Raw genomic sequence first — 27,620 nt, 5'->3', positions numbered from 1 at the left:
GGTCGGGAACCAAACCCGCAGTCTCTCCGAGGCAGGCCTATCCTCACAAAGCACTCACAGGAGGGCCTGATGTCCAATGAATAACAATAATTCCTCTCTGGGGGTTGTTGTAATAATTAAATAAAACATTTATGGAAAGCCATTAGCATAAACATATAGTGTATGCACTTGTGGTCTGGGTTCAAAGTCTGTGCTCTTAGCCATTTACTACCTGCCTCTCAGCATAACTGCCCTAAAGGGTAACATTAGTGTTCTGCTCCCTGCCTTGGAAACATTTGTGGAAGTCGTGTTAACATGGAGACTCCATTAGCTCATGATGAGCAGCAGCCCAGTACTCAACCTCATCGAACACAGGAACACAGGCAAAAACACCAGACTTCCCTTATGTTAAGGCAATTAGATTTGGGGATTGTTTGGTGCTGCTATACAGCCTAGCCCATTGTGACTGACACAGCTTCCCAAATGAGGCCATTCTAAGATCTGTACTCCACATCTCTCTCCCTGGGTGACCTCACACAAGGCCCTGACTCCAACCACTACCAATATACTGATAATGACAATACAGATCTCTGCCGAAAGCCTCATAGTATATCCAACCATATACTGGATCATTCTGCTCAGCTGTCACCCAGGCACCTTGAACTTAGCAATTCCAAAGCAACCTCTGGCCTGCCCTTCCCTCCAGTTTCCCTGCAAGTAAAGACATTATATTCATCTAGTCACCCAAGCCAGAAACCAAAGCAACTTGAACTCCTCCCTTCCTCGCCCATTCCCGTCATCTAACAAGTACAGAGCACAGTCCTGCAGATTTCTTCAGCCTTTCTCTCCTATCTCTCCACTCTGTCGTCTCACTGCTAAGTCCAGGGCTTCACCTCATCTCTGACACACAGGTCAGGGGTAGCCATGTGGTCTCCACATGGTCTCCTTTCAATTGAGGTCCTCTGCTGCTGCCAAAGGGTCTTTCCAGAACACAAATATAATCACTTCACTTTTCTTCCTTGCATCGTTTCACCTAGGTCCCCACAGTCTTCCAGATAAATCTGAATCCCCCTTTATCCTGCCTTCTAAGACTCTTGTATTTTCTAACTCCTGCCAACCTTCCTAACTTCAGCTTTCACTTTGCCCTTTACATTAGCCCCGCGAAATTAAATGCAGTCTCTCAAAAGCAATAGTAGCTTTAACTATCATTGTTTATAGCAGCAGCAGTTATGATATTGCAGACCTTATCGCTCCATACTACTGCAGGTTCTCAAATAATGCCGTTTTGTTCAAATCATTTCATGATGGTGTTGCTGAGAAAAAGAAGTCAACTCTGGCTGGGGGCCAGTGTGTGGAGTCTGCACGTTCTCCCCATGTCTGTGTGGGTTTCCTCCAATACTTCATTTTCCTCCCACATCCCAGAGATGTGCAGGTCAGGTTGGCTGGCCTATCTAAACTGTCCCGGTCTGAGTGAGCGTGTGTGTAAGGGTGGGCCCTGTGTTAGAAGGACTTCCTGTCCGGGGGAAATGCCTGCCTTGAGCTCTGAGCTCTCAGAGAGGCTTCAGCTACCTAAGACCCTCAACTGGAATTAAGTGCGTTAGAAAATCATTATTTTACTTGTTTTTATTAATCTTTCTTAGACATATATGTGGCTCACATTTATTTAGACATTTACTACTAGAAGTGCTTTGGGTCCTTTTTTAGAAGTTTGGTGATGTTTTGGGGACCAGAGCTATGTTGTAGGAACTTAACTCGTCTCTACCAATTAGTCTATGGTAACATTGGTTTCATTACATGTAGTTTCACTTGAAGGCAGTTTCCAGAAGCCCATCGATGACATTAGTGAGGATTTACTGTATAGTAGCTGCGTTATTGATTGTTCTCCTTCAATGGACTGTAAACTTCTAGAACACAAATCTGTATTTAGTCTCATCCATCTGTGTGTCAATACCTAGTGCAGTACTCAACACGTGGCAGGCACTCAGTAACTGTCTGCTGAGTAACCATGCAGCCGGCTCTGTGAATGAGGAAGTCAATGACCACAGTAGATTCCCCCTTATGGTTTCACTTTTTGTGGTTTCTGTTACTCACGGTCAACCATGATCTGAAAATATTAAATGGAAAATTCCAGAATAAACAACTCATGGGTTTTACATTGTGTGCCACAGAACGGTGAAGGAACCTCACATGTGCCCCTCCTCCTTGCCACCTGGGACGTGAGCCCCACTGTGCTCAGGGTGTCCACGCTGCGCGCGACCTGCGCACCAGCTACTGAGTAGCATCTCGGTTATCAGGTCAGTCATCAGAGAGTGCCGGAGAGGCCGCATGCACGTAACTTTCATCACAGTATGTTATTATACCTGTTCTATCGTATTAACAGTTCCTGTTGTTAATCTCTCCCTAGGCCTAATTCATAAATTAAACTTTATCACAGTCAGGTATGTGTAGGAAGAAAGACCTTACGTAGGATTCAGCACTACTCACAGTGTCAGGCCTCCCCTGCAAGTCTTCGAACACATCCCCCAGGATGAAGAGGAACCGTCCCACGTACACACACACACACACACACACGTGAAACCCGCAGATGAGTAAATGAAAGAAGGCCAACGCCCCAATGGGGAGACCTGGATTTCTTTCCTACAGCAGAATCAGGGATGCAGGCAAAGCACAACTGGGAGAAGCCTCGCTTCCACGTCATCTCACTCCACTGCTCCACTCCCGCTTGCCACGCTGCCAAGTATTCTGGGAGGACCTATCCACTAAGAGCAAAGTAGTCCTGACATCCCCAAACCCTCTCCTGTGCTCCAGTTAAAAGACACACCACTTCCCCATGGTGAAGCCAACAGAAGAACAATCTATAGTGATTATGGAAACAGAGCTTTTTATGGGAATCAAAACAGAAAACAGCAAAAGGTCAATGTGAAGAGTTCCCACGTGAGATAACAACAGAGAAAATAGCACAGAACAGTCTTTCTCCTCTTTATGTTTCTCATCCATTTCCTTTCTCCATTTAAAAAATATTTGTTGCCCTTCTTTAATTTAAACATTAAACCAATAAACATGGGTTTTAATTCCCCTTAAGTAACATAGCAATACAAGATGGTAAACGTCAAGTGGATTATTTTCAGTCAAATAAACATACAAAAAACATTTTGCAAACATTTTAATTATGGAAGGTTTGGCAAGCAGAAGACAACACAAATCCCACTTTAAAAGAGCTTCCAGCTGAAACTGGTTCTAACCTGAGAGGACGAGCTTTCTCAGGGAATCCAGGCTGTTTCCTGTTTCTGTCACTTTATTGGTTGGAGGATTAATCTTGAGTTGTTTCCCAATAAAATTCCGGCAGGTTATCTTAGAAAGAAAAGATGAAAACAAATATAACTTGGGTATTTATAGCCAAAATCTGGCTCACGTAAAATGTGTATCCTTTTTTCATTTGTCCAAAAAAAAATAAAAAGAGATACAAAAGGATATAACAAATAAAAGCTAGCAGAGACTGTGGGGGAGGGAAAGCAGCTAAGTATTTTTTCACATTTCTTTTCTATAGCACAGCTGGAAGAGCATTAGGAAAACTATGTAGATCAATTAGAATATAATTTTCTGATATTCTATAAATTTACAAGTCTAAATATATCTTCCATTATGTACGTTGAAACATTTAAAATATAGGCTGCTTTTCCAGTGGCAGATTTTTCCACCCTATTTATAATTAAACCAATTTCAACTTCCCTGGTGAAGCTTTTCAGAACTAACTTCCCCTGTAGTATTTTAAAAATTTATTTTCTAACAGTTGAGTGCTAAAATTATAAAAATCTGAAAGCTAAATATTTTTAAACAGAAGGACACTCTTTTAAAAGATCCTCTTCTCTCTGATGCTCTGCTCCCACTCCCTGAACTGCGCTAATACAGCCCTCCTTGAACCCCGGGCGGATGGAGATGCCTCCTCCCGACTGTCCATTGTAGGAACTTCAACAGTGAGATGTACACACGGTCCTTGCATCTCTCCAGCTTCATTTAACAAATCCTTATTGAATGCCTATTATGTGCCAGGCACAGCTTCAAGCTCAAGGACTATATAGCACAGAACAAAGCAAACAAAAACTCCTATTCTTATGGAACTTATTCTAGTGGAAGCAGGGAGACAATAAACAAAATAGAGACATACATTGTAGAGTATATTAAAGAGTTATAAATGCTATAGAGAGAAATAAGCAAACAAGCTCAAAACTTTAAATAGTCTAGTGAAGAAAGTCCTCACAGAGAATATGACATTTAACAAAAACTAGAAAGAGGCAAGGGAAAAAATCAACGTGGATATTTGGGGGAGCAGCATTCTAAGCAGGGGAAAGGCATATGCAAAGCCCCAGAGGCAGAAATGTCTTAAACAGGAGACCAGCTGAAACCTGCAGAGGAGTGTAGGAGGTTACTGGGGGTCACTGGGCATAAGTTATGTTGGGCATCAAGGCATTGATAGGATGTTCCCTTTAACTCTGAATCAGATGGGAAGGTATGGGGTTTAAAGTGGGGAATGACATAGCCTGATGGGCTTTTAATGGCTGTTCTGTCTGCTGCATTGAGAATACACTATAGGCTGGAAGCAGAGTTTCAGGAAATTGGGAGCAAGAAGACTAATTAGGAAGTCATTGCATTAATTAAAGCAAGTACAATAGAGGCTTGGATGGGAGCAGTGGTGGTGGAGGTAGTGAGACGGGGTCAGGTTCTGAATACATTTTGAAGGTTGGGGATTTGGCAACCAAGTTAAATTGAGGTGTGAAAGCAAGAGAAGAGTCAGGGGTGTGCCCAAGCTGTCCAGCCCGAACAGCTAAGAGAATGGGGATGCCATCAATTAAAATGCAGTAGACTTCGCAGAACAGGTTTATTTGAAATGTGCTAAATTTGAGAATCGTACAAAAAATACTTTCTTTGACCTAAAAGTTGATGTTTTCTGCTTGTTTAAAAGAAGAATTAAAACACTTAGTGGGTCCTTAGTGGGGCAGTGTGATGGTGTTTTGATGAATCAACTTGGTTAGGCTAAACTATGAGGACGGACGGGGAAAGCACCCGTTTTCTAGCATACATGCACCTCAATCCAGTTATTCAACCCAACTGTAATCTAGGTGCTGCTGTGAAGGGACTTTGCAGATACTATTTAAAGTCCCTAATAAAGTGCCTTGAAGCAAGGAAGATTATCATAGGTGGGCCTGCCCTAACCGGGTACATCCTTGACAGTGCTGGTGGTCTCCAGACTCTAAATTCTAACCAGCACCCAGGTCAAAAACTGTTCTCTCCTCACCAGATCCTCCCTCAGTGACTGCTTCTGGCCACACCTGTAGGGTCCATTCCTGCTTATGGTCCTGACCTCCTATCCTACAGTTTTGGACTTGCTTAGTCGGCCCCCATGATCATGTAAGCCAAATCCTTGTCATAAATCTAGATAGATAGATAGATAGATAATAGATAGATAGATAGATAGATAGATAGATAGATAGATAGATAGATAGATAGATAAGGGAGGGAGAGAAGGAGGAAGGAAGAAAGGAAGACAGATCTTCCTAATTATACTTCTCTGACTGAACTCTGACTGGGACATTCAGAGAGGTCAACAAAGAAATCAGCAGAAAGGGCTAGAATGGGGATCTGATGTTGATTGTCATCATAAGGAGGGAATTCAGAGCCAACTGAATTAACTCACCAAGTCAGAGTGTGTGCACCGAGAAGACAGAGGACCAAGAGCAGAGTCATGGGACTCATTTCACATTACGACACTGGGGAGAAGAGGAATAAGCAACAAAGAAGACAGAGGAGCAGCCCCCTATTTTTACCCTCTCCCCTGTCTGCTACACTGCAGCCATTGGGGCCATCTTTCTGTCCCATCTCAGGGCCCCTGTCCTTCTTCCCTTGGGCTGGAATGCTCTTTCTCACTGCATGGCTGGAGCCTACTCATCAAATGTCACCTTGAAAAGGCCTTCCTGACTGTGCTTGCTAAAGTTCCCACCTTCCACCCCAGCCTATTTCTATTCAATTTCCTTTTCATCAGAGAACTTCCAATGGTCAGAAATCTTTTTACATGTGTCTACATGTTTACTATCTGACTCTCCCTCCATCCCTCCAAAATTAAGCTCCATAAAGCAAGAATTCAGACTGTGTGCTCTTTACACAGAATGTGCAGCAGGTAAGAGCATGCAAAGGCCATAGGGACCTTCTATGAAAAGAAGAAAATGGAGCCATCGTGGAGCAGCTGCAACACACAAGCACAGAGACAGGTGTGTGGGGCAGGGGCCGGATGTCAGTCCCTGTGTGTGCCAGGGGCCCATGGGCAGGGTGCAGACAGCACAACCGAGTGCAGGGGCTCTGATGTTAGGTGCTCAATACCTCATTTATTCAATCAACAAATAAAAGAATTTACTTGTGGCTTTCTCTCACTTAACTCAAAGCTGAACCATAGATTTCATGGGTCTTAGTCACTTTTGCCTTTGTGAGCCCACTCCTCCTCCATTAAATAAATTTATAAAATTATATTTCATGTTTGTATTGATACAAATATATTAATAGTAAAAAATACTTTCTTTGACCTAAAAGTTGATGTTTTCTGCTTGTTTAAAAGAAGAATTAAAACACTTAGTGGGTCCTTGAAAGTATAACAACTCTAGACACTCTCCCCATTGTTCCTGGTGGATAAATCAGCCCTGATAAGTTTCTCGTGTACAAGCACTTACTTTAGTTCACTGTTTCTGGAAGTACTGGCCAAAGCATGCTCTCAATAATGTGTGTTGATTTGAGTGATAAGTGCCAACATGAAAATAACAACATGTATCTGATTCCTAAATCTTTGTTACATGCATACTGATAAGAAATCACTTCCACTGCTAGGATTGTATCCTAAGAACCTTGAAACACCAATCCAAAAGAACCTGTGCACCCCAATATTCATAGCAGCACAACTAATAACAGCCAAGTGCTAGAAGCAACCTAGGTGTCCATCAGTAAATTAATGGATAAAAAGCTATGGTACATTTACACAATGGAGTTTTATGCAGCAGAAAGAAAGAAGGAGCTCCTACCTTTTGCAACAGCATGGATGGAACTGGAGAGTATTATGCTAAGTGAAATAAGCCAGGTGGTAAAAGACAAACACAATATGATTTCACCTTTAACAGGAACCTAATCATCAAAACAAACAAGCAAGCAAAATATAACCAAAGACACTGAAATTGAGAACAGCCTGACAGTGACCAGAGGGGAGAGGGGAAAAGGGTGAAGGGTTTGCAGGAACAACTATAAAGGACACATGGACAATAACAAGGGGGATGGAAACAGGGGAGGGATGTGGGGGGGGAGGGGAAAAGATAGAAAACTGTACTTGAACAACAATAAAAAAATGTTAAAAAGTTAAATTAAATTTAATTTAAAAAAAAAGAAATCACAACTGCACAAGTAACAGAGGCAAACTTACCTTCTCTTTATGTTCAGCCTCATGTCTGACACAAGGCTGTTGTGTGATGTCTGGGCCCTCGAACTTGGATATTCTTAGAAGAAGCTGGCGCTGTGCATACACCAGGAGCGGTGTCACTTGCTCTGTGTATCTCTCACTAGACAGGGTAAAAATACATTAAAAAACACGCACAAGTTAAAGCACATTTTTCAATGAAGTCTGTAATTTTTAATTGCCCTTACGGCAGTACTTACTGTGAAATTGTATTGAACTGAATGGCAAGTGATACTAGCGTTTCCCATTTTTCTACTTGATACAAAAGTTCCAGAGCTTTTAGTACAAAGTCATGGATCCACTTCAAATCAACCACATTTACATCATCCAAAGGGTGCTCAAAAGTAAGGCTAGAGCCACCATTGTCATTTTTAATATTTCCATAACAACTTGGAACACTGAACTCTCCTTTTTCTTCAATAATCTGCAAGTAGCACATTAAAAAGTCTGCAATTTCAGATTTTACTGCACATTTGTTCCTGAAAACTGAGTTGATACATAAAAATATAATATGGAAAAACTGAACAAAAATTCTTTAAAATATTTTTAGTATGCAAATGAAATGCTCTCCAATATAACTTCTGTGATGATGGAGACGGGCCGCGCCTGCGCTGTTCAGTACAGTAGCTACTCAGCACATGTGGGTGCTGCGCTATGGAAGTATGACTAGTGCAACAAGATTTTTAATATTATTTCATTTTAATGAAAGCTTAAATTTAAATAGCCACAAATGGCTAGTCATTACTATATTAGCACAGACTGGGGTCTACACTTCTTGAACATAATCACTGTCTACGTTTGGATATTAATCCAATCAGGCAAACATTTGAGGAAAACCAGATTTTGTTATATACAAATAATTAAGTTTCCCTAATACATTGGTTACATTCATCAGTTGGTAGAATAATATGTCCAATTCCCATATGCAAAGGTCAAAGCTATGGAGAAAGGACTCTTCTAAAGACCCTCTTTTCTCCTAAGTTGAAGAATTACTGTGTAAGTGTTGTGTCAAGTTTTGAGTGTCCAGAGGCTATGCTGAACCTGTTATCAGGTGCGTACACATTTGTGAATAGTATGTTCCCCTGTTAATGGAGCCTCTTTTCATAATGAAATGTCCCTTTTTATCTCTCAAAAGCTTCTTGATTTGAAGACGACTTTATCTAATATTAATACAGTCTCAACAGCTTTTTTAAAAGAGATTTTATTTATTTTTTTTTTTCTAGAGGGGAGAAGGGAGGCAGAAAGAGAGGGAGAGAAACATCAATGTCTGGTTACCTCTCATGCACCCCCCCATCACCAGGACCTGGCCCGCAACCCAGGCCTGCGCCCTGACTGAGAATCGAACTGGTGACCCTTCAGTTCACAGGCCAGCGCTCAATCCACTGAACCACACCAGCCAGGGCCCTCAACAGCTTTTTTATGCTTACTGTTTCTATGATATACGCAGTCTGTCCAGAAAAAGTCCAGCCATTGTTAATATAACAAGAATGGTTTGAGGAACATCGATGTAACCTGACAGCTAAGGAGAGTAGATTGGAATGCACATGGGTGAACAATGATGACTTCACTGTACTAGGCAGTGGGGGCGGTAGATGCTGTTGAGTGAGCAGGTGTACTGTGTGGCCGTTGCATTCAAAATGACTGAGCTAGTACAGCAATGAACCTTCATGAAATTTTGCGTGAAGCTTGAACATTCCTACACAGAGACTATTTGGATTATTCAGAACACCAGAGCTATAGGCAACTGGTGATTGGCAGCTTCATCATGACAATGTGACCGCTCATGCATTACATCTTGTGCAGAGTTTTTTGGCAAAACATCAAATCACCCAGGTGACTCAGCCACCCTACATCCCAGATTTGAAACCCTGGCTCTTTCCAAAACTAAAATCAGCTTTGAAAGGAAAGAGATTTCAGACCATCAGTGAGATTCAGGAAAATATGACAGGGCAGCTGAAGGTGATTAGAAGTCTGTGAGGTCCCAAGGTGCCTGCTTTGAAGGGGACGGAGGCGTGATTGTCCTATGTAGTGTTTTTGTATCTTGTATCTTCTTCAATAAGTGTCTCTATGTTGCATATTACATGGCTGAATACCTTCTGGACAGACCTAATATCTCTCTCTACTGTTTTATTTCAATCTACCTGTTTCTTTATATTCAGAGTGCTTCTCTTGGGGACAAGTACAGGTGTCTTTCTTTTTAATTCAGTCAGATAATCTCTGCCTTTTAATTGAGATGTTCAATCCATTTATATGTAATACAGTTATTGATATTATTTTGTTAGATTTGTTGTTTTTTGTTTTCTATTTGTCTCATACTCTTTTTGTTACTGTTCCTTTTTTCCTGTCTTCTTCAGTTAACTATTATTTAGTTTTCCATTTTACTACATTGACTTTTCAGCTATATTTCTTTTTTAGTAGTTACTTTAGAGATTATTAAATACATCCTTAACTTACAACGTTTCACTTAGAGTTAATATTGTACCACTTTATAGCTATATAAAGTATAAAAACTTATCACAGTTTATTTATCCTCCCAGTCTCTTGTGCTAGTGTTGCCATATATTTTACATACGGAAGTTACTCTGTGGCTCTGTGTTTATTGTGTTAACTAATTTTCAGTGTGTTTAGGATATGTCATGCTTGAATTTTTTCTATTTTATTTTCTTGCTTTAAACCACAGTGTGAAAGATTTTAAATGGTAAATATTACCAGATCTGAAGTAACAGAACAGGGACAGATAAAGCGGTGCAATAAAGATCAAAAAACAAGCTTTATGATCTCTCTTGGGGTCTGTTTCTTTCTCTGTCAAAGGATTGCTATGAGGATTAAAGGCATTAAGGTTAGTTTATGTAGAAGCTGGAGCTTAGTAAATGTTACTTGCTGTTCCCTTTAAGAAATTGAATTTTCAGGTGAAGATATTTGTAATTAACACCAATCCAAGTTATATATATAATGAACTAATAATGAAAAGCAAATGAGATTTAGACAAACCAACTAAGAACTCAAGAACTATATTAATTTCTACTTATCCCAAACTGCATGATACAAAAATATTTGTTAATTGAATACAATAAAAATAATTACCCAAACACTCTTACCTCAATAGAATTGGTATTTTGTAGTTCTATTAACATGTCAATAAGTAATTCTGCTCCCAAGTAGAATGGTAAAACAGAGATGCAAATGAAACCATCTTGGCTAACAGGGAACATTCTGGACATATCCACTGCATGTCTGAGAAGTATCTGTAGCTCCTGAGTGAAGTTCCAAAGGGCCCGACAGCAGTTCTGAAGCAGAGTCCAAAAGCCACCACGATGAGCAAGAACCTGAGACAAACACAACATTCCAAGTTCCAAAGGTTACAGGTCCCTGCACAACTTCATCTCTCTGTATATATTGCATGTCCATAATCAAAATTGCTACCACCATTTGTTATGTGCCACTTATATGTGCTGGACACTCTGGTAAGACTTTTATATGCATCATCTCAGTTCCTTCTTGCAGCAGCGCCGCTGAAGGAGGCAGGCACTGGCAGGCCAGGAACTTTACAGATAAGAAAATGGAGCCATGGAGCTAACCTGCCCAAGACTGAATCTGCTAAGTAATGAGCTAAGTTCTGCACATCAGTGGCCTCACCCCAACACTCCCATTATTCTGGCTGCCAGAAACGGGGCAGTGAGCAAGAAAAACCAGTTCTGTTCTTATGCTGCCTCAGTTTATTAGGGGAGACCAACACTAGGTTAGTAGACAAATAAAAATGTACTTTTATGAATAATAAGCGTTGTAAAGAAAAATAAAGCAGAAACGCATCAGAACCTGACAAGGGTGAGAGAACACATCATCTTAGATGGTGTGGTCAGGAGAGAAGTCCTCTCGGAGGAGGTGACTTATTGGATGTTGAGTTGAACAAGTCGTGCGAAGGTGGTGATGGAATGATGGGTGAGGGAGGGCAATTGAGGCTGAGGGAACAGCAAGTGCAAAGGATGGAGAGTGAACCTGAGGGCTGAGAAGCAAACAAGCTTAGTGCTTTCAAAACTGCAGAGGGGAGACCAGACTGAACAAAAGCAAGAGGAACTGAGTTCGGAGAGGTGAGCAGGACACAGACCTTCTAGGTGGTGGAAAGGAGAATAAAATGCAATGTCATATATAGGGAACCAGTCTGCGTGGCAGTGGTAAATGTAGCTCAGCCCTGATTCAGAAAACCAACAGGCACAAGGTGGCACACAGGACCCACGCCTACAGATCGGCTTTCCCATGGGGAACCAGGCCTGCATTATATCTAGGCTGCTTTAAGGCTTGCTTTTGCTAAAAATCCCTCACCCTGAATTAAGGCAGCAAATGTTTACTGCATATCTTTGAAGTAACTTCCTAAAGTCTGTGCTAAACCTCCCAAGGATGGAGTGTAACCAGTTCAACCACTTTTTCCCCTTGCATTTGTAACGTCCTTTTCTTTGTTATCTGTAAAAGGTAATCACCTAAAGCAAACCTGTGTATAATGGATGAGGACCTTCCTTGATGTAATGCTTGCAGAAAAGCAATAAAAGCCTGTCCAGGCAAGGGTTGGGGCACTCTCTCACTAAGAGAGTGGCCATGCTGCCCCTTTTCTCCACAGAACTTCTGTAGTCCATGTGAATTTGTTCGTCACATCCACGACACCGCGGACACCGCTGGAGATGATATGGGTTTACTCGACATTTTTAAAAAGCCATTATCTCCACTCCAGAGAAAATACAGGCACTTACGCATGTTTGTTTTTTGTCTAGGAAGGGTAGATTTCCTTTTACCTCGAGAGGACTGAAGTATCCCACTCCTTACTAAGAGAAAAAGGAAACTAACTTGTTTGTAGCTAATGATTCCAATTCTGAGTCTAATAATCTATCATATAATATTTAAGAAGGAAAAGAGAAAACCATTTGAGAGAAAACACCAGTGGCCTTAGAAGCAGAAGGTCAGGGGGCAGCAGCAGATCTTTCTTGTGGTCTAGAAATATCTTCCCCTGTGTTAGAGGAAAGAAAGGGATCTATGGTACCCCAGGAGGGATCGAGATTCCAGAGGGAAACCCTGGTGTCACCAGAGAAGCCCATGTCCCAAATGTTGCAAGGAAGTAGCAGCGGACTGTGTGAATATCCATTACGACTGTGCAGACAGGGACAACGGCCACCTCTTCCCCGGGGGAGTGGATGACCAGTGACTAAAGGAGCTCACCCCTCTCCCCGACAACTTGACAATGTGTAAGACCTCATTACCCTGGCAGGCAAACCTCACACACAACTGACACAAAACCCAGCAACTTTAGTCTCCAAATTAAAACTAAAATTACAGGGAGGAAATAAATAAATACATTCTATCTTACATACCCAAATTTATGGGCTGAGATTCATGTCTACAACATAAGCAAATACAAAGGACCACCTTACCATTGCTCTCCTGCAATATAAAAAGATTTTCGTAAAATGATCCAATAGACCCGAATTTGGCAGTCGATCCTTTTCTTTACCACTAAGACCTGACTGAGGGTCTGAGTCAGAAACTGTTTGTGTCTTAGAAACATTTTCATCACTCATTTTGGGATTAATAAGTGTCAAAAAGTCCTCAGCATCTACAGTACAAAAATAAAGTATAACGTTACTGAAAACAGAGAGTGAAATTCCAGATAACACAGTAGGTGGTGAGCATCAAATCAGTAATTCAGATAACAATGGCTACATAATTTTGGAGAAGGGACAGGATTATCATGAACACCGTAAATCAGAAGTTTCTAGAGAAGAAATCGCTTAGATTGGGTGCTAAAAGGTGGGTATGACTCAGCTATGCAGGAAAACTATGAAGAAGAACATTCCAGGCAAGAGTGATGGCCAAAGGAACTATGCAGAAGCAGGAATGTCTTATTTTTTTGAGGGAATAATGACGGGATCACTGTTTCTTAATTTCCCCCCAAACAGGCCATTGCCAGGACCATCCATCCCTAGAAGGTGAGCAGCATTCCCCAGATGTAGGCAGTGGAGCAACGCTGGCCACTCATTCTCCTGTTGATATGAAACCACAGGGGACTTCTCCTGCCTTCTCTTAGAACTCCGCATTAAACAGGAAGTCTCAATAGCAGAAAATTCTGTTGCCAACTCCATGGAAGGTCTTAGGTAGGGAGCTAGTTCTTAAAAAACTCAAAAAGTTGTATGTTACAATCTACATATGAAACTCGGACTCTTTCTTTGCTAGGAAATTTACTTTCAAATACTTCAACATTCATAGAACAACATGCAGGTGCCAGTCAACTTCCTGGGACAGTTAGCCAGCCTGTGAAGTACAATGATCAGCAGTAAGTTACATAGCACTCAAAGTACCATGATTAAAAGTCTGCATAAGAGGGGTTAACATAGCACAAAGATATTAGAAACAATTTTTTATTTGTGAAGTGAGTGGTACTCAAGGTAGGTGGTTGCTTAGGAAGAGTTTCATCAGTGCAGAGGGAGAGCTCTGTTCACCTGCACCTTTCTGCCTCTCAGAGACACCTGTCACCTGACCACATGACAACACTAATTGGTCCTGCCATCCGAACTGTTGCATTCATCTTGGAGTAAGCATTCACGGAAGGTGCTAGTCGGGGGTCGTAAGGTAAGAGTGCACTGCCCTGAGTACCCGATCAGTACTGTGACACACCACGTGACTGTGGTCAGGCCTGCTGGCATCAGTAGGTTTGGGGGAGTTGGTTCGGAGACCTACTTCCACTAAACTATAACATCTGAGAGCAAGTCTTCACCTACCTTGACCACTGGGGGTTACCAATGTTTGTTAAAGAATATTGTATTTGCTACACAATTAAATTATTTTAGGTCAGAACACAATATAGGTATTCCCAAATATATATGATACTACCATAAAAATAGAAACTTTTAAAAATAGCAAGTATAAGTCTCCTACAAAATAAAATATCACAACTCAACTAAATTCCTAGGTCATTGGAAAACCGTGTGTGTCCTTCTGTGTGTCTACCAAGAGTGTGTGTGGGTGTGTGTTGCATTAGTGAAAAGAAATCTAGCGGCAACTTGATAGTATACTGACTTATTTTACCTGATGGTAAGTTGGCCTTTCTTTGTTTAGCTGTATGAAGGAACTCAAGCATCACTTTATAGTTTTCTAGAGTCAATTTTCCTGTTGGCAATACTGTTCCTGAATTATATAGTGAGAATACACTAGGATCACATGATCGGAAACTGAAACAGGGAAAAAATTGTATTAAAAAACAATATAAGCAAAATTGAATTAAATCTGTCAAATACAACCTACCTTAATTTTTTAAATATTTGTGAGTTAGTGCTCTCGAATTTTGGATCATAATGCATTTGGGCATTTAACCAAACCAAACAATGTTCCATTAAATGTTAAAATTATATGATGTAACTGTGCTTTAGGAATTTTTAACATCAATATCTATTTTGCCTAAAGGGCCCATGAAAATGGGGATGGAGGATCTATACACACTCTAAAGCATGGAAACAGTAATTTATGTCGACTTAAAACCACCTGATTTAAACACAACTCAGTGATGATGCCCACAATATACACCAGTGTGTCTGTAATCAGTGCTTGTTTGTTTTTTTAAAATAAGGTGTAGCCCTGGCTGGTGTGGTTTGGTTGGTTGGAGCATCTCCCTACAAACCGAAAGGCTGCAAGTTCTATTCCCAGTTTGGGGCACATGCCTGGGTTGCAGGTTCGGTCCCCGGTAGGGGTGTGTGTGAGAGGCAGCCTATTGATGTTTCTCTCTCACAGTGATGTTTCTCTCTCTCTCTCCCTCCCTTCCCCTCTCTCTAAAATCAATAAGCCTATCCTCAGATGAGGATAAAAATAAATAAATAAGGTCTAAGCAATAAACAATCTTCCACCATACATACACACATGTTATGTACACATACTGAGTAAACATATTAACGGCTTTAATAAAACTGAATTTAGCACCAGGTTACCCTGACACAAACCTGACCACTCAAATTTGTGCTGCCAAATAATCACGCACGAATGGGAGTATCTATGCACGGGAGTTCAAACAAGACTTCTCGGTGTTCAGAGGACGGTAAGACAGCCCCTCTGACCTGAAGGGTCTTCCTGTCATGGCCTCATGAACGGGTCACTCTGTCAAAGCCTTCCCCGCAGGTCAGGCAATCTAACTGCTTTTTTCACCTAGGAAAGCGAATGTTTGACTTTCATGAGGTCTACCGTTTGTTTTTTTACTGTGTCGCTTTGTGGTTTTTTTAATTTATTTTTCAGTTACAACAGCTGACATACAATGTTGTGTTAATTTCGGGTGTACAACGTAGTGATCACACGTTTATGTACCTTACGCAGTGATGTCCCCGGTAAGTCTGGTGCCCATCTGACACCACACAGAGCGATTACCCTATTACTGACTGCACTTCCTATGCTGCACTTCACGTCCCCACGACTATTTTTATAACTGGCAATTTGTGCTTCTGAATCCCTTTCACCTTTTTTTCTAACTCTTTATTAAGTGCAAACCTGGCCAATCCTACATAGGAAAGGGGTCTCTCTAGAGACATTTTTGTGAAGGTTCGGTCTGATTTTAACCAAAATTCTGAAGAAGCAGAAACTGGGACCAAGTTTATTGTCGACTTCAACCGGCATACTTTATCACTGGATTATTGAAATAAATATCCTCTTAATTTATGTATCTGTCACCAGTCTTTCCTTCCTTCAATCCATTTGGCATGCTGCTGCCAAAGAAATTTCTCATTATAGCCCTGCTCAAAACTCTCAATATTGTCCCACAGTATAGAAATTAAAGTTCAGATTTAATAGACAGTTAAGAATCTCCAAGATCTGGTACTGACCTACTTGCTAATTATTTCATACCACTCCCTATCAAACACCCTAGATTCTGGGTAGACCATTTGGGGTTCTCACCCTGCATTTTTCCTACCTGGGCTATAAGTCATGATTTTCCACCCGCCTGGAGTGGTATTTCTCTATCTGCATACTTCTAAATCTTGCCTAGCTATCAAAAGCCAGGCCAAGTAGCCCTTCCCCATGAAATCTTTCCTATTGCTCTCGGCCAGAGTAAAGACTTCTTCTCAGGAATAAGAAGACTTTATGAGTCATTTCAACTTTGCCCATTATCTGCAATTATTCATGAATATTTGGGATCTACCCTACCAGATTCTAGCTTGCATACCCTGCTCATTTTGTATGCCCATTGCACCTGTCTCGGTACCTTGTATCTTACAGGGGTTCAACAAGTACCATCTGAATGACTCTACACCACCTTTTAATGGCTACATAGTATTCCATTCATGTATTTATCTTCTATTTTTATTCCCCACACAGTTCAGCCAAAGACATTCAGTAAAAGTTCAAAAATGTCATTTGAATTAACAATAGAAACTTTATATTGTATGAGAAAATATGACCTGTGCTTATAGAGGTTTACCATTGTATTTATAGAGGCTTAAAATATCTCTAAATGAAATAGAGATTTGCCTAATGCCTGCTAATATCTGTAATTATTGTATAATCAATATTAAATATTTCTTGGAATGATGTTTTCTCCTTGCACTGAAAGGTATATGGAGAAACATTGTCAAGATATATGCAGATTAGCTCTTGATAAGCACTTACATCCATCACCTGTTTGGGAAAAGATTCTAAGATAAGAAATTAAGAAATGTATCAATGGCCAGGAAAGACAAAAGCACTCTGTAAACCTCTTTAATTATGATCAACATCGGAGCCCTGAGCATACAAATACAGCCCATGTGCTTGAGAATTTAAATGTATGACTCATTGATAATATACTATACCTGACCATTTTTTGTGGAGTTCCACATTTCATCTTCGTCCGTTCCCCTTGTTTTATTAGGAACAGGTTGAAGTGTGCATTTGCCAGACACAGGTTCATCAGAGCCTTCCAGGGCATCTCCTCAAGACATATTTGATGGAACCTCCTCTTTTTAACATAATTAAATATTAGAGGATTCAAGCAATCCAGCAGGATTCGGTGTGCTATTTTTCTAACATCAGTTCTCTTATTTCTGCCAAGGGACAAAGAAGTTTTGAAATTACACAAACTTTCAGACATTTGAAGAGGAATGATTCCAATTTGTACATGATCAAGAAGTCACTTGACTGCCCTTCCACAAATGTTTCTGGCTTATTTATCATTTACTTAGTGGTGAAAATGTAAAATAGGGCAATAAAGAAGGCACAAGAACACACACCAGGGACAAAGTTACTACGTATTTTCTCCAATTCTCTCTAATGTCTGTGTCCTAACGTCAGACCAAACAGAGCTTTTCTCATTTTTCATAACCAAAAGACCACTAAGATTAGACAAGTAAATTATAACGTACTTGTTCACATTCATCAACTAACTTCAATATTGAACAAGAAAATCATTCCTCTGTATGGTTCCTTAAGAAAAAAAATGAAGCAAAGTTTTTTCTAACATTAGCTAGACTGTAAAATGAAATAAAACATCAGTCAACAATAAATGAAATAACTTCATAAATCTACGTTCAATATGCTCTGAAAAAAAACTAATATTTCAAAATTTATCTAATAGTTCATATTTTAAGTATAATATATATTTGCTTAAAGTATGACCAGAGACATTGAAATAAAGAACAAACTGACAGTAATCAGAGAGGGAGGGAGGGGGATAATAGGGGAAAAGGGGGAAGGGACATCAAGGGACATGTATAAAGGACACATGGACAAAGCCAAAGGAGGGTAGGATTGAGGGTGGGAAGTGGGGATGGGGGAGCGGTCAGGGCAACATGAGACAACTGTACTTGAACAATAATAAAACAAGTATTCTCATTAGAATCTCAAAGCAGCCCAACTATTTTTATTGTCACATAGTTGTTTATATGGCATGACTCCATTTCTTCAAAATACTTTTATCAGCTTTTCTTGACTGTTGACAATGTTGTTGTCCCATGGGGCAGTGTCATTCTACCTGATGTTCAGTACCATTAGCCATTACAGAAATGCAAAAATTAAAGGCACAAAATATCAGCACCACCTATTTTAATGCCTAAAATACAAAACAGTGGTAACATTAAATGCTGGCAAGTGTGAGGGAAAACTAGAATACTCATACACTGCTGGTAGCAATGTAAAAAGGTAGGGCCAAATTAGAAAAGAGTGAGGGATTCCTTACAAAATTAATCATAAACTTACAATACAACCTAGCAGTTGCACTGTTGGGCATTTTACCCCCAAGAAATAAAGATTTATATGCCCTTAAAAAATCCTGTACACGAATGTTCATGTCGTCATTGTTCTTAATAGTCAAAACTGGAAACAGTCCAAATGTCCATGAGAGGGTAAATGGTTAAACAAATTGTGGCACATCCATACCACAGAATACTGCTAAGTAATAAATGACCTAATTATTCACGCCGCTTGGGGGATCTCAAAGTAATTATGCTGAGTGCAAAGAAAAAGCCAATCTCTGAAAGTTGCATACTGTATGACTCCATTTATATAACATTCTTGAAATGACAAAATTACAGAGATGGGAAGCAAACTAGTGGTTCCCGGAGGTTGGGGAGGAGAGGAAGGAAGGTGGCTGTCACTACAAAAAGGTAGCATGGGGGTTGGGGGAAGATGCCTATCAGAGAACTATTCTGTATCTTGACCGTGGTGACAGTCTCACAATTCTACAAATGTGATAAAATTGCATACAACTAAATATACACACACATACGTGTGCGTGTAAAATGTCTACGGTCTGAATAAGGTCAGTGGATTGTATCACTGTCAATCTCCTGGTTGGGCTATTGTACTGTAGGTAAATAGTCAACCTAGGAGGAACTGGGTGAAGGATGTATGAGAGATCTCTGTACTATTTCTTATAACTGCATGTAGATGTACAATTATCTGAAAATAAAAAGTTTTTTAAAGTGCATGTTACATCAAGGGTGTCCACAATCACAAGCTCTATTCAACATTAATCTTCAAGTCCTAACCTATAGGCTAGACAAGAAAAGCAAAAAAGAGCCTTGAGCATTAAAAAGAAATAAGCAAAACTTTTACTATCTATTTATAATTTGACTGTCTACACAAAAACCTGCATCTATGAATCAATTGTCAAGTTGTACAGAAGATCAAGTTGTTTATAAATGAATTAAATTCCTATATAATTAAGATTACAGAATGTAACCTTAAAATAATATTTACACTAACACAAAAAGTATTTCTTTGATGCAGCCAACAAAAGATGTATAACACCTTTATGGAGAATATCGTAAAAATTTATTGAAAGGCACTAAATTAAGACCTAAGTGGTCTGCCTATGAATAGAAAGACTCGATATTGTTTTTTAAAAAACTTCCTAAATCGATCCACATATTCAATTCTATCTCTATCAAAATCTCAAGTTTTTTGTATTACTTGACAAGCTATTCCAAACTATTTTGCGGAAAAATATCCGAGACATAAGACAAATAAAGGAATAAGTCATGCTGGAGAGACTTTTCCTATCAGACAAGACTTCATTTAAAGTGAGAGTAAGTATGATGGTGTGACACTGACTCAGGAATAGATAACAGACTAATGGGACATAAAAGAGACCCCAAAACTCCACAGATGAAAACTTGTTGAATGACAAAAGCGACAGTGATCACGGAACAGACCACTCAGTAAACGAGGCTCGCCCGCTGGATGCCTGTAACGAAACTCTAAGAGAGGGGGTGACGCTTTCCCTACAATCCACGAAATTAAATTGTGGTTGAATAGAATTCCTAAATGTGATGGTCAAAAATTTAAGTTCACTAAGAAAATACCCTTACTACCTCAAGTGACAGAAGAATTTCAAAAACAATAAATAGAAATATTGTTACAATTGACTTCATTAACAATTACAACTTTTGATTTAAAAAAAACTTTAAAATGTTGAGTATATAGATGAGCCACAAAATGGGAAAAGCATTAATACCCAAACTCCTACAAATAAATGAGGAAAAGACAAAGTTTTTAAATGTGCAAATATCTAAACAAGCGGGACTGACACTAGAAAAACCCTAGGGTTTAATAAAAATATGAAAAGATGCCTAACCTCATCAGTAATCAAAGAGATAAAATTTTACAATTCACAGTTTCGCAAAAATTTGAAAATTGATAATAATGTCAATTTTGGTGAAAACGGTAAATAATGGAAAATTGAAATACCACTGATGAAAATTTAAGAGCAACTTAGCAATATCCTATAATGGGTATAAAAAACAAAAATGTTCATGTCTTGGGAACTGTCCCCCATTTAAAAACAATTTAAATGACCATTCACAGGAGACTGAATAAAGTTTATTTATTCATATAATGGAACACTATACACAAATGAAATGAATAACTAGACTTACGTGTCATAGACATAGAAAAACATCTCACAGACATAACATTTAGGAAAAAGGGCAAACTGACAAGCAGACTGTAAAAAATAATGTATTATGTAGGCCTACGTACATATATAACTGAAGTATAAAGTCATTCATAAACATGATAAACTACTTGGATAAAGGGGGATGGAGATGCATTCTGAGAGGGATGCATGACAATTTCAACTGTGTTTGAACTATTTTTATGCTGCATATGTTCATTTGTTATATTATTTTCTATACCCATCTAAAATATGTCATATTTAAATTTAAAAAGTAAAGAAACAATGAGATAGTAGGCAGATGCAAATAAGAAAGTGAGAATGGTTCTATTAATATCTATAGTTACAAATTAAGATCAAAATCAATAAATGAGTAAAGACACTCTACAATGAAGGTAAGACATATAAAGACTGTATAAGAATCCTAAGTGCATACTCGTAAAAATAGGAGCTAAACATTTCACTGTGATAAGTTTCATGGCTTACGTTTCATCAGCAAGAATATTAGGTCCACAGTAATGGAAAGTAACGTGCCAGTCTCCTGACCACCCTGTCTGCCCTGCTGCTGCCCTCACCTCCACCCCTGTCCAACTGGTCTCAGCGTATGCTCCTCGTCACTTATTTTATAAACTTTATGAAAAATTTCAATTGTCTTGTTTATATATGTGTTTACTTGTTTACTGTGCTATTTTCATTAGTATGGAAGCTCCTTGAGGGTGGCGACCTCATCTGTCTAGTGAACCACTGTACCCCTACACCCCAAAAGAATGCCCAACACACAGTAACCTTCAAGTACATGTTTATTAAATTAATTAAATAATAAATTAATACCTTTCATGTTCCGTCATTTCATAAAAACCTGGATTTTTGGACAAAAATTCTCTTAGAGTGTCCTTTTTTTTACTTCTTCTTCTTTGTATATCTGAAGTCTTAATATAGAAGAAAACAAAAATGTTACAACCTAAAATTCTGAATACTATTGAACATAATTTACTCATACACTAATGCTTATCTGTTGATATTAAAATATAGTGATTCCTTTACACCCCTCAATTAAAATTATTATTGAAAGTAACAAAAATAACCCTGTAGATGAAAAATATGATTATGAAAATATCCATTATGAGAACTGAAGAATTATAATGTATAATTATAAAAATATGCATCATAGCATTTCCTTCTGTTACATGTTATAATAAATTATAACGCAGCCAATAATCTATAGATACATAAATCCCTTCATTAACCCAAATTTCAAAACTCATATGAAACTTACTCTCCCAATCTCCATGACTGCAGCTTTGTGGTTCTTCCCAGGTTTAGCTGCCCTTTTACTCAACATATTGTCCTTGTATTTCATTTTTTTAGCTCCAAGAAGGGACTCATTTCTCCTGATACAAAAACGATAAAGTCAGTTAAAAGGATCTGCAAGAATTTACAATACTATACAAAAGTAATAAATCTATAATGAATGTTTTCACTAAAATTATGTGAGAAGAATATCTAAAATTAGACTGATATTCCTGGTTATCAAGGAATAGTCGGCCTCCCAAAGCAGCACAGCGTCAATCGCACCATAACATTTTATTCGAGCGGACGTGCGGTGTAGACAAAATGAATTGGACCAGAAATAAAACACTAACGCTTCACTATAAAGCTCAGAAGATAACTGCATGAGTGACCCTAGACAAGATACCTCCCTTCCAACAGATTTTAATCTTTTTGGTTCCATCATGTGCAAGCTTCCAGCCACTATGGCCTCTGCCTACCAACAAAGCTAAGCACTGTAGATGACTACTGTACTTTCTCCCTTCCCCCAGTCACCTGTAGGAATCCTTAACCTTGTTTTTTAATCTGCCACGGACCCCTGTGGTAATCTGGCCCACTCTGCAAATGTTATGAAGTCTCTCATTATTGCCCTCTGTTGACACTTACCACCGATTTTCCCTGAAAGTTAGACAGTCCCTAAATTTATATTGCTTTCGATACGCACAGCAGCACCCTGCTGTCACATGATAAATAGGATCCAAAGCTTTCATTGAATGACACGTAGGGTTCCATCAAGGCAAGGCTAACAAGATGACTGGGTAGGTCTGGATAGCTAGTTCCAGTCATTACAGTTCCAAATTCATCTTGGTCCCACTGGCGGTCGGCCTCTTGCTTCGATTTTGATGATGATGATCTTGGATCTTTTTGTTGGTTGGAACTCCAGCCCAGTGGCAGCAATTCCAATAATCTCCCAGTTAGTCGATACTCACCTTGGCAAATGTTTTGTCTGCCTGAACTAGGAAGCTTGGACCAGTGATCACTGAGTATTTGGAGATCCATCCTTTGCAATAGGCAACTTGAAATTGGTTGCTTGCTGTTTTCCAAGCAGGTTGATCTCTTTCTTACCTCCTCCCTATCCCACCCCATCCCACCAGAATCCTTGACCTGGTCACTATATCCCAGGAGAGGAGGGGAAGGAGAGGTCATGAATGCACACTTGGGCTGCCATCTTCCCAAACCTCTACCATTCTCCTCTGTGCTCAGCAGAACTCTCATCCGCTGAATAAATTAAACTCCTTCACAGCGCAGCCTCTTCATAAAATGCTTCCTCCTAGTCTGACTGCTGTTGTTTTGTTTATGTTGTCATAAAAAATAGTACTTAAAAATTTTTATGGCATCAACAGTATTGATCTTTGACGTCATGGTCTATTCCTTATTTGAATACTTATGTTAGTGCATGTTTCTGACTCAAAACATTTAGTCCAATGGCTGGCTGCCTATTATGTCAAAAACACTTTATCTGACAGTAAAAATTTCTCCTTTTTCTCATTTTAAGTTTTCAAGTATTTTAATTATTCTATCCCATACCACATAAACTAATCTGACTGGAATTGCATTAAACCTACAAATTAATTTGAAGGTAATAAAAATCTTTACAATAATCCATCTGCCCTTTGAGCAATATACTACATCTCTCCACTTACTCAAGTAATTTATTTACTATCTCTTAGTAAGGATGTTTGGTCTTTTTTAAATTAACTTGAATCCTCTCACAACTCCTAATAAATTCAATCTTGTACTTCATAAAAATGGGATAATTTTGCTATTGTACTTTCTATTTGACATAGGAAAGCTATTGATTTTGCAATTTTGCATTGAGCCATCCTGTGGAATTCTATTATTCGTTCTGAAAGATTTCAGTTAATTAGCTTAAGTTAAAAAGTAATTATTTGCAATATCATTTTATCTTCATTTTCAGAGTATTATAGGATTCATTTGACAAACATTTTTGAGGCCCTATTATGTGGTAATCACATAAATTCTAATTATAATTTCTATATCTCATTTTAATGCACTGGCAAGAACTTTCAAAACAGTGTTAAGTGATACAAAGTATAACAGGTTTTCTTGTTGCAAAGCTTATTTTAACAGAAAATATTCTTCTAATCCTAATTTGCCAGGAATGATTGCTGAATCCCACAGGACTTTTTAGCGTCTACTAAAGACTCCTTTGACCACCAGTGAAAATTATACTTATAGATTTTCTACTCCTATATTTATATTAAGAATAAAACTTACATTTTCACTGCTGCATTTATAACCTAGTATCATATTTTGGATTTTTGCTTCTATATACTGATAAGTAACAACAATCCATAATTTTCTATTTTTTATTGTCTTTTTATAAAGCTATTTTCAGAGCCTGCTATGATATATTTAGTAGGAGACTTTATGCCCACGTCCTGAAGTAGCTTTATATAAAACAAAAATTATCTGTTTCTTTAAAATATGAAATAACTAGCCTAAAATATCTGAGCTATCCTACTTTTTTACAGCTTCAATCAATTCTTCTAATTTAAATTTTTCCAGATAATCACCACTTTCAATTAGATTTTCAAATTATTCATATTAAATTGTATATACTGGTATCTAATGTTTGTTTAACCACTTCAAATTGATGATTATTTTCGCTTACTTGGATTTTGCTTTTTCTTATGACAGCCAGAAATGCACCTACTTTATTTACATCTTCAGACAAGCAGCTCCAGCAGTTCTCAACGGAACTAGTTTAACACCAGCTCACAGTGGACTGAATCCAACTTTTATTGTCTGCTTTCTGCTTTCTTAGATTTATTTCATTTTTCTAATTTCGTGAGTTCAATAAAAGTCCACTTAATTTTATTTTTCCTGTTTAGTAATAAAAGCTTCTAAAGCTAAAAATGCGTCTCTATGTGCTGCTCTGAGCACAGGTGGCATCAGGTTCCTCATCACCATCGTTGTTAAAGGCTCTATGTCTGCAGTTACAGCTCTTTTATACTCGCAGATAAAATCCGATAATTTCATATGCCAGTGATTTATTTTGTTATAAAATTTCAGCTTTATTGTACTGTAAAAGAATGTGGTCTTTACTAATTTTAATCTCAGTGATCTAGTGTGCTTTATTTTTCTGCTTAGATATTATTTTTTAATTTAATGAATGCTTTAAAGCGTGTTTAGTCTCAACTGACTATATATAGTAAATTAATCTTAATTATACTAGTTATATTTTCTATGCCCTCATTTTTTTTAAAGTAGCATCTTAAACTCTATATTATGTTCTGTCAAATCAGCCTTGTCTCTCAGCAGTTTTTCCACATACTTTGACTTTTTGTTGTGGAGAACATTAAAGTTCATGAAGTATCTTCATTGTAATTTATAAGCATTGTTGGTAGAATCAGCCACTTTGAATGTGAATAGGTGGCATTAAAACCAAGTAACAAAAATTAACATTCTTTAAATATTACTGGGACAATTGATAAAATTTTTAGGGGGAAAAACAAACTAAAGGTTAATCTAAACCCCTATACCAAAAAAAAATTCTATATGGATTAAAACATTAAATAGAAACCATGAAATCAAAAGGTTGGAAGAAAATACAGCTGCATGTGTGTCTGTTGCAATATGAGAACATTTCCTTGTGTAAAACTATGTGAGCACAGGCACACAAAAGAAGACATAGCCCTATCGAAGTGGAAATCGAGGTGTCGCATCTGCCCCTCCTCTCTACTTCCTGACTTGCAGAAGAGCATCCCAAACATCTGCTCAGGCTTAAAACTGAAATCATTACCTTCAGTCTGAACTCAACACTGCTAATTTTCAGCCTCAGGCCTTTTATTATTCAGTTGGGCAATGCTTCTAAGCCACTGTTTCCTCTCTCAGAGTATCTATTTTGCTTAGATTGGACTTCCAAGGTCAGTCCTCCAAATTAATACTGCACAGTGATAGTGTCTTCTAATTTTCTTTGGTATTAAGAATATTATTTACAGCTTTTAAACATCTAATTTTGGCTATGTTTTTTTTTAATGTAATGGAACTTTCTAATTCTTAGCAATTCTCTTATTACTATGGCCTGCTTCATTTTAATGCAAGCAATTTCCTCTCTTATCTTTCAAAAATATGAAGCACATATATTCCAAGTGTTTGTTCCAATAATAGAAGTGCCTATTTTAGGAAGACTGTTTTCCTGTGTGTTTTCATGATAATGTTTCTCTTCTGCTGCCATGTTTTAAATAGACCCCCTGTTACCCATGCTCCCTATTACTAAAATGAGACACATCTAGGCATAGTGGGGAAAAGAAAACCCAGTCATTGGCGTGAAAGTTGGGTTCATTTGGCATCTCTCATAACTGGCATGAAACACTATAACTTTATCTGGGGGCAAAGAGAGCCACTCACACTTAGAGGACAAGGGCAATGGCTTTAAGTTTTACTACTTCTATTTGAGGAACTCCCCATTCATATATGCAAATGGAACCCCAAGGAATGGCTCTGCTCGCTAATGTAGAGGAATCAGAAGAACACAGTAAATGGCCAAAACTGGACAGAGAAGCCTATGCCTGCAGAGCTGATGGCCCAGAGATATTACTACCCACCTTGACTCAATAGCAAAAAAGGCCTAACTTATTTCCTGCTTCAATTATGAACATGTTCTAATCTTATTCCTTAGTTCAGTTGTATAAATATTTTTATGTTTACTTATTTATCTACACACATGAACATAAATCCTCACTATATCCCAGGTGGCTGTTTTAAATGTCTACATCCCACACTCTTTTTCATCCACCTTATATATCTTTACGTGACAATGTTACTCATTTCTTTGGGTTGTTAGCAGCAATAAAATAGATATTATAAGTACCTTCTCAAGAAGTCACAGACAGGATTTGTTATCTCCAACACAAGGTGAAATTTTTCATCACTCATACATTTCAGCATAATTTGAGTAAAAAACTCCAGGAATCTAGGTCTCTGCTTAAATTTCATAACTGTGAAAACAAGGAAGCTCATATATAGTTACCAATACACTTAGTTATTGGTGCTAAAAAGTTACTATTACTAATAATCATTTTGTTCTAACAGACAAGTTTATCAACCTGCTTTTAAGATTTCTCACTTTTAAAATATATGTAGGAATAAATGTGGTGAGAACTACTTTTTTTCTAAAATCAAATAATCCATCACAGTCTATATTTCCTTTACTTTCCAAATATCTCAGTGTTAAGAAAGATTTCATACAAGTGGCCACTCATGTATGACTGGTTGGAAAAAAAATCTCTGATAATAATCAGAATAGTTACCCTAATTATTATCATGGTGCACTCTGAGTTAAGCAATGATTTCTACATACCTGAACTTAAAGATCACTAGCACGTTTTTCAATTCCCTAGTTTTTGTGTCTTAGAATAACACCGCTTACTACCCACATAAGCCACCATCAAGGTTCTGCCTTCCCAAACTTTC

General features: G+C 38.4%; 1 protein-coding gene across 7 annotated transcripts in view; it reads right to left on the bottom strand.

Annotated features, from left to right (window-relative positions):
• The window catches only part of CFAP54 (cilia and flagella associated protein 54), a 245,242-nt gene that overhangs the window by 116,110 nt on the left and 101,512 nt on the right, over positions 1-27,620 (bottom strand). For all 7 annotated transcript variants that reach the window (XM_053921909.2, XM_024579348.3, XM_053921907.2 and 4 more), the window contains 10 exons: positions 27,019-27,145; positions 22,129-22,243; positions 21,684-21,781; positions 17,275-17,505; positions 14,534-14,676; positions 12,883-13,064; positions 10,564-10,791; positions 7,666-7,889; positions 7,433-7,568; positions 3,222-3,330 (listed from right to left, as the gene is read on the bottom strand). In XM_053921909.2, coding sequence (XP_053777884.1) covers positions 3,222-3,330; positions 7,433-7,568; positions 7,666-7,889; positions 10,564-10,791; positions 12,883-13,064; positions 14,534-14,676; positions 17,275-17,505; positions 21,684-21,781; positions 22,129-22,243; positions 27,019-27,145 — 1,593 coding nt within the window. The remainder of the gene's footprint in view (positions 1-3,221; positions 3,331-7,432; positions 7,569-7,665; positions 7,890-10,563; positions 10,792-12,882; positions 13,065-14,533; positions 14,677-17,274; positions 17,506-21,683; positions 21,782-22,128; positions 22,244-27,018; positions 27,146-27,620) is intronic.

This window comes from Desmodus rotundus, chromosome 3 (genome assembly GCF_022682495.2).
Source record: "Desmodus rotundus isolate HL8 chromosome 3, HLdesRot8A.1, whole genome shotgun sequence".
Lineage (NCBI taxonomy): Eukaryota > Metazoa > Chordata > Mammalia > Chiroptera > Phyllostomidae > Desmodus > Desmodus rotundus.
The sequence above is the reverse complement of the archived record's forward strand: the minus strand, read 5'-3'. Positions and strand labels throughout refer to the sequence as shown.